Source organism: Oncorhynchus masou, chromosome 30 (genome assembly GCF_036934945.1).
Source record: "Oncorhynchus masou masou isolate Uvic2021 chromosome 30, UVic_Omas_1.1, whole genome shotgun sequence".
Taxonomy (NCBI): domain Eukaryota; kingdom Metazoa; phylum Chordata; class Actinopteri; order Salmoniformes; family Salmonidae; genus Oncorhynchus; species Oncorhynchus masou.
This window is the reverse complement of record NC_088241.1, coordinates 28,782,367-28,790,123: the sequence shown is the minus strand read 5'-3', so window position 1 is coordinate 28,790,123 and position 7,757 is coordinate 28,782,367. Positions and strand designations below refer to the sequence as shown.

Here is a 7,757-nt window from a genome sequence, read left to right as displayed (position 1 = left end):
ATACTGTATATCGGGCACCCCAAAATCTCAGATCTGCATATTTTGCTGTGAGGAGACATGTTGCTTCTGGTCACAGGTTCAGGAATGACAAAAAAATCACAACATTAATTAAAAATTAACCCTACACATAGCATTGTTGGGTGATTTGGAAAGTCATAGTCAATCAATTATATAATAATACTTGTCGGAAAGGTTTTCATCTTTAGCTCAAAATCGGTGGATACCATGCGATTAGAAAGATTCTAAATGAATGTAAAACATCACAGCATAGTTGAAAAATATGACACGAGGGTGGTCTATGGTGATAGGTGGAATGCAGGGCCTGTCTTTGCCGTTCTGCCGCTCTAGGCGAAACCAAAAAAGTAATCAAAATGACATTGAAAAAGTTTTGAAAAAATACATATTTTCCAGACGTTGAAGTTAGGTTCAATTTAAAATCGGAATCCAATTTGAAAATATATTTTCCATATGTTTAACATTTTGAATGTTGAACAATACATAATTTCCAGAGGATGAAATCAGGTTAATTTTCAGTTCTGAATGAAAGTTGAAAATAGGCTACTTTATTTTCCGTATGTTGAAAATATGTATTTTCTAGATCTATTTTATGGATGTTGAAATCAGGCTCATTTTGGGTTCTGAATGAAAGTTGAAAATAAGTAATTTATAGACGTCTGTGTTTGGGCCAAATCAAAGGCTGGTCCCGACCGGACCAAAGACCAATGTCTGTCGATATGGAAATTAAGTCCGGACTCACCAAAACAAAAGACGTCCAAATGGCTGGCTGCGTTTATTGAGGTGTAACCGACAGCGTTGCCTGAAATGTAATTTTATGAATGCCCATCTATGTGATAAGTCTACTGGATAAAAAAAGATGTCCAAAAGACGTCTGCTCTTGCTTATTGGGGTATCCTACCATGTTGACCAGCAATGGCATTTTATGAATGTCAATCCATGTTGTAGGCCCACCGTTCGTAAAATGGGCTGATGCATTGGCTTTATGAGTCCTGACTCATGTGACTAATCAATTTGGCTATTTAAGCTCTGAAAATCAGCTACCCAAATGTCAAGCAGTTATCGTGAGCCTATTTGCAATGTCTTTACACAGCTGGAAATACAGAAGTATTTTCTTTTTCGCAATGATCAGCTTGTTAAAAAATGATGGATACAAACTTGAAATCACTGATCATTACAATGGGGTGAAACTCCTGGACAATAGTTGTGATTGTCCATTCCATATTGTTCATTTTACTTTGACCTGTCCTGTTTTTAGGACATGTTTTGTTGATGTGATAGTACATTTTTTATTTGATTGAGCGCCATTTAGGTTAGGCTATTTGATCAGAGAAACCTGCATAATGTAAAAAGTGTCCGTTTCATTGCATTGCCATACATTTTATCTCCAGCCTGTAGACTACAGAAAAGGTCACATACTCTTTCTACCATATCCTATATCTGCTACATGATTTATGTTAGATTATTTTTTTTTGACGCAACGTTGGAGTGCCGCAGCATGCGTCTCTCCAACAGCACCCTGGTGAGGCGCGCTGGGAAAGGACAAGCATAATATTTTTGCGCCCCTGCCTTTGATAAAGCGAGCACTGCTTGTCACAGAGGCATCAACGCTCACCTAAAAAGCCAATATGCCTCTGGTTAAGAGAAATTGTCATTGTTTTTGGGCAGAATTATGTGAGATTTTATGGGTTGTTGGAGGCGCGTCTTGGTCAGTTTACCTCAAATTCCGCCTTTGTCAATCTGCCGCTGTAGACGGCGGCCTAAACCTGCCGAATGAGATGGCTGGCCATGATGGGATGGGCTGAGAGTAGCTGAGGGGTGGGATTAAGGAGATCGGTAATGATATTACTGAAAACACGACAAAAATTGCAGAGTTGCAAAGAAAAAGCCATATTTCAGACTGGCCAATAAAAAGAAAAGATTAAGATGGGATAAACAACACAGACACTGGACAGAGGAATTCTGTCTAGGCCAGCATCCCGGAGTCACCTTTTCACTGTTGAGACTGGTGTTTTGTGGGTACTATTTAATCAAGCTGACAGTTGAGGACTTGTGAGGCGTCTGTTTCTCAAACTGGACACTAATGTACTTGTCCTCTTGCTCAGTTGTGCACCCAATCCTCTTTCTATTCTGGTTAAAGCCATTTTGCGCTGTTCTGTGAAGGGAATAGTACATAACATTGTATGAGATCTTCATTTCATTGTATGAGATCTGGCATTTCTCACATGGAATAGCCTTCATTTCTCAGAACAAGAATAGACTGATGAGTTTTAGAAGAAAGTTCTTTATTTCTGGCCATTTTGAGCCTGTAATCGAACCGACAAATGCTGATGCTCCAGATACTCAACTAGTCTAAAGAAGGCCAGTTTTATTGCTTCTTTAATCAGCACAGGTTTTCAGCTGTGCCAACGTAATTGCAAAACGGTTTTCTAATGCTCAATCAGCCTTTTAAAATGATAAACTTGGATTAGCTAACACAACGTGCCATTGGAACACAGGAGTGATGGTTGCTGATAATGGGCCTCTGTACGCCTATATAGGTATCCCATTAAATATCAGCCGTTTCCAGCTACAATAGTAATTTACAACATTAACAGTGTCTACACTGTATTTCTGATCAATTTGATGTTATTTTAATGGACAAAAAAAATACTTTTCTTTCAAAAACATGGACATTTCTAAGTGACCCCCAAACTTTTGAACAGTAGTGTGTATGTAAAATAAATAGCAATGGTGGTTGGCTGGAAAGGAACTAAGATGAATGACAAAAACACTGAATTCCTGAAATGTATAGGCTCTATTGGCTTATTTAAAAGCAAACAATGCCTTGGGAAGATTGATTGTAGATGTAATACGTGATAGGCCTATATATTTTAAACTCATCTCCATAGTCAATCCTGGGTTAAAATGTATCTGCTGGGTAATGGTTTTAATGCATTATCCTTGTTGGACCCTGTACACAGATTGTCTTGAACGTGAGGTATAGCCTCTATAGCCAGGGTAGCCTAGTGGTTAGAGCGTTGGACTAGTAACCAGAAGGTTGCAAGTTCAAACCCCCGAGCTGACAAGGTACAAATCTGTCGTTCTGCCCCTGAACAGGCAGTTAACCCACTGTTCCTAGGCCGTCATTGTAAATAAGAATTTGTTCTTAACTGACTTGCCTAGTAAAATAAATAAAGGTAATGAAGAAACATGGTTAACACCCACACACTGCATAAAATTTGGACACAAAATCTCTATGATCACAAACCTGGGAAATACAAAAACGGTTTACACAAGGGCCACTTTTTAATGTTCAAACACATTGCCTGAAAAGCACATATCACTAGTGACTGAGGGAGGTCTGGGTATTGTTATGGTAAGAGGATATGTACAGTAGCTCAGGGCTATGCAAAGGTAGTAGTTAGTTGTGCACAGAGACTGTTTCTGTTTTGTGCTTGTTAGCTCATACTACCTCTCGCGTGGTCTTCTATGTGCACGGTGAGGTAATGGCCAGGTATATATATATTTTTTACTCACACATTCACCAACTGTGCAGTTACTTTACCATCCAAATTATGTGTCGACTATACCTGACTACTTTCACTGTAGAATAATGTACGACATTTGATATTTACTCATCCATACTGACACCAGAAACAGATCAGTTAGCATGAAAGGAAACAATACTTGAAAATAAGATACTTTAATGCCACACCCATAAAACAGTGCAGATTAAAGCAGAGTTTGAGCTCATTTTCATACCATACTGCGTGTAGAGTGCCCTCCTGGTAAGAACCTTGGGTACTGTGTACCTTCCTTAGCATTTGACAGGAAACACAGCACTTATCTTTCCCCTTTTGCAGCTGTTTGGACTCATAGCGCTGGAATGCTTTGAATGAGTGCCATTCCTGTACTTGGGAGTAGTTGAACCAAAGAGCTTGTTCACTGACCATTGGCTAGACGTCAAAATATTATTTTGGATGGTTCGGCGCTATGCAATCATTTGACTATCGCGCCAGGGATTTCTAACCAAATCCTTGCAGCGATTAAATTGGACAGGAACATTCCTTCATGTCTAGATTCTAGATGAATTAACTTTAATTGGAAAGTATTTCAAAATCAATTAATCTTTAAAGTCATTCTACCACCTTCAAAAGTCCCAGTTAGCCTTTTCCCCACCTCCTTAAGAGTAAAATTTGGACACAATGGCTTCTACCTGTAATATCTCATATGCACGAGCTGACAGAGAGCTTGTTAAATGTATGGAGGTGACATATAAAGTATTGCCTGTGTGGTATGGTTGGTACCGACTGTAGCATGATGACCTGTCTGCTGCATGTGTTTGAATCTGCAATGAGTGTGCACTTCTCCATTTCTGACCCTGAATCTCTGCTGCCCAAAATACCTCCACATTCCTCAGTCTCTGGAGTTTAAAGGACCTCAATCGAGAAAGGAAAACAGCAACGCAATACATTTTATTCAGCTGTACATCATGAAAAATGTTGTTAGGTGGACATTATCAAGTGCAATACTAGTGAGATAAAGTAGCAAGTGCTTTAATAATCACATTATATTAAAAAGGAATAAAGACATCTAAACAAGCATAGCAACACTGTACATTGGGAGGAAAGTGGAAACAAAAATATGATTCAAATATAACCAGCAGAAAGTATATAGATGTGTGTGTATATAGCCTAGTTACTACCAGTCAAAATAAGTCTGTTAGAGTCTTACGTACCATCCTTTTTTTGCTCAAGGGAGGGAACATTTTATATTACAGAGAGCCCGCTCACAAACCCCATCTGAGTCATGATTCTCAATCCATGGAACTGCATGAAAAGGAGTAAAAACAAATAATCAGACACTGCGTTGCAGGGGCCAAGGGCATGTGTGGTGGCAGATTGTGGGTCGTCATGACTGAGGAGTCATAACTGCTGTGGAAGTCTGGACAGTACCATGGAGGGGGTTGCAGGCAGGCTGGAGCACTCCGGAACTAAAGAGTTGCTCCTGTATCTCTTGCTCATAACATGTCATAATGCCTCAGTCACTGTGGGGCCCTGGCTTACATAGCAGTCCTCTTAAATGTCTGAGTTGAGGCTGAGGTTGGCCAACCTGGGGTCCGAGTTGATCTCATACCTATAATGGTAGCCCTCCATGTGGTCCCTGCATGCGTCCCGAATATTGTATATCCACCGCTTGATCCCCTTCCTGTTGAGGTAGAGGACCAGCAGAAAGATCACTCCAATCAAAGCCAGCACCATGCCCAGAAAGACATACGAGGTCTCCAGCACACCTTTCATTTCACCTGAAAAGGTACACTCCAACTCTTTTATCTGGAGCAACGGTAACTGCCTCAGAACCTCAGGGTCAGAACAGGTCATATTCTGCTTGTCTGTGACCTGCTCAGAGCTTTTCAACCAGGCCACAAGGTCCTCGATATTGCAGTCACAGAGCCAAGGGTTTCCTGCCAGATGCACCTGAAGCCCAGGCTTGAGGCTGAAGTCCATCAGTGTAGTGTTGGGTAGTTCCCTCAGGGAATTGTCCCTCAAGTCTAACTCACGAAGCCGAGGAACACTCAGCGTCCCATTCTGGATGAAAATGAGGGAGTTGTTTTGTAGGTTGAGGATCGTGAGGTTGGAGAGGCGGGAGAACATGTCCTCAGGGAGGACCACCAAGTCATTGTTGGACAGGTCTAAGCGGGTAAGTTGAAGGGCTCCGCCACTCCGTAGCAGACTGAAGAGCTCATCCATGGAAGTATGGTTGTAAAAAGCCCTGCTGAGGTTAAGGTCCAGCAGTTTGTTGTAATCAGAGAAGGCTTGAGCACTAAAATGCAGAATCCTGTTGTTACTCAAGTCTAGCAGCCTGAGATTTGGCAAGTTGTTGAATACATTGTGGTCCACAAGCTCTACCTGGTTTCCTGTGAGATACAAGTCTGTTAACTGCTCAAGGGGCACAGGGAAAGACACAGCTGTGAGATGGGAAATGTTGTTCCCGGTAATGAAAAGGGTTTTAGTGTTTGCTGGCAATGGCTGTGGAACCGCGAGTAAGCCCTGGTTCAAACATTTGACCGTGGATGTGAAACAGACGCATTTGTCAGGACAGGCTGAATTTGAAACAAGGACAGCAAAGAAAAACCACAAACGAAGCAGAGTCGTATTCTCTCGGGTTTCTTCAAGTTTACAACATAACAATGAGCTCAAAACAAGCATTTTCTCACCCGTGGTTCCAATGAGTCTGATAGATGAAACGAAGCACAACGCGTAGAACGTGTACAAATGTTTTTTTTTCCCCCGAGTCACACAATCCACCTTCAAGTTCCTGTCCTCCACATGCAAAATGCTACTTTTCAACCTTTTTCCTGAAGTAAATAGCTTCACTTCCGATTTAAACTGGGTGGCAACGATTACATTCATTAGCTAAACAGCATCCTCGCATACATTTACGAAGAGAAAAGTTTTGTTGCCAACCAGTCTCACACCATGCTCATCGTGTTAGTGGGGCTTTCAAATCCGGTTGACGTTCGTTTTATCGCAATTCTCACTAAAATGTATTCGCACACGCACGAGTCAGCCTTTGACGCGAAGTGCGTAAACAGCCATTAGATTTCGAGGAGTCCAACAAAGCACAGAAAACACGACATAATGTTCGAACAAAAGTATCTGAGCACACTTGGTCCAACGACGCATCCCTCGAATCAAAAGAATAGACCCTTCTCCAAGTGGGGTATGCGAAAAATTAGTCCGCGACGGCCAAACCACTGCAAGGCTTAGGCTATACCATGTTCCATTACAATGGGTGAGCAATGAAGCTTTTGTAACTTTATGTTGGCATTCAACAAATTCAATATTTGTTATATATCCTTATTATTGCTCACATTTCTGGTTTCCTTTATTTATTTAAATGTATATACAAGCACAATATGTGCAGTCTCTATTGTGCATTTGCCTAATGGTCAAGAAATGCTATGGGTGTGCACCAAATAAACCACTGCTTCATAGCAGAAGTAGCCTAGTTTGATCTAATGAAAGGTTTTCGATCCAAAATCAAACACATCATCAACTATACTCAATTATTGGAAACTGTAAACAAGTATTGCATATTATTTAATATAATTAGTTACATTTCAGATACATTGTAGATATCAGGGCCACTCAGCCAATGTGCTGGAGAGCTAAGGGAATGCAGTTTTAAACCTTCGAACACAAGAACCCATTAGTCTCAGACTTTATGATTCAATTGAAAAATTATTGTCAAGTGAAAATCCATCACTTTGGTTGTGTAATGCACTTCCTCACTTAATGTAGGCTATTATATGCTTTTAGAGGGGAATGACAATAAAAAGATAGAGCATAATGTGGGTGGTTTAATGTACTATAGCCTACTGGGCTGTGCTTTTTTGAATAACCAGCAGTAAAATATGAGCATAGCCAGCTGTGGGAAGTAGGGGTTCTGAAGGTGCTGCAGATAAATAGTATATATATATATATATAATAATAAATAAAATATGACTTTTTTTGTCCCACAAAATTAGTGAACTAGAACCCCCTCACCCGACAGCACCCCCAACCCAGAACATCTTCCCACGGCCATACATGTGTCATTTTAGACAGTGATCGTTAATTTATATTAGTTAACAGCCAATATATAATCCTAACTGATTGATGAGGAGCACAAAGTCCCCAGGGTCCAGGGCATAACACTGATGAAGTTCTGGAGTGGAGAGAAACCAAGCACTGCTGTTAGTGTGTGTGTGTGGGTGT

The 7,757-nt window shown here is 40.8% G+C and overlaps 1 protein-coding gene across 1 annotated transcript; it reads right to left on the bottom strand.

Annotated features, from left to right (window-relative positions):
* Positions 1 to 4,453: 4,453 nt before the first annotated feature.
* LOC135522482 (trophoblast glycoprotein-like) lies at positions 4,454 to 6,735 on the bottom strand. The gene has a single exon (XM_064948776.1). The coding sequence runs from the start codon at positions 6,408 to 6,410 to the stop codon at positions 5,076 to 5,078; it is 1,335 nt and encodes a 444-aa protein (XP_064804848.1). The 5' UTR covers positions 6,411 to 6,735; the 3' UTR covers positions 4,454 to 5,075.
* Positions 6,736 to 7,757: the final 1,022 nt, after the last annotated feature.

What these genes read in the sequence shown, in the direction of transcription:
- LOC135522482 (XM_064948776.1), bottom strand. Translation starts at nt 6,410, where the DNA reads ATGAATGTAATCGTTGCCACCCAGTTTAAATCGGAAGTGAAGCTATTT.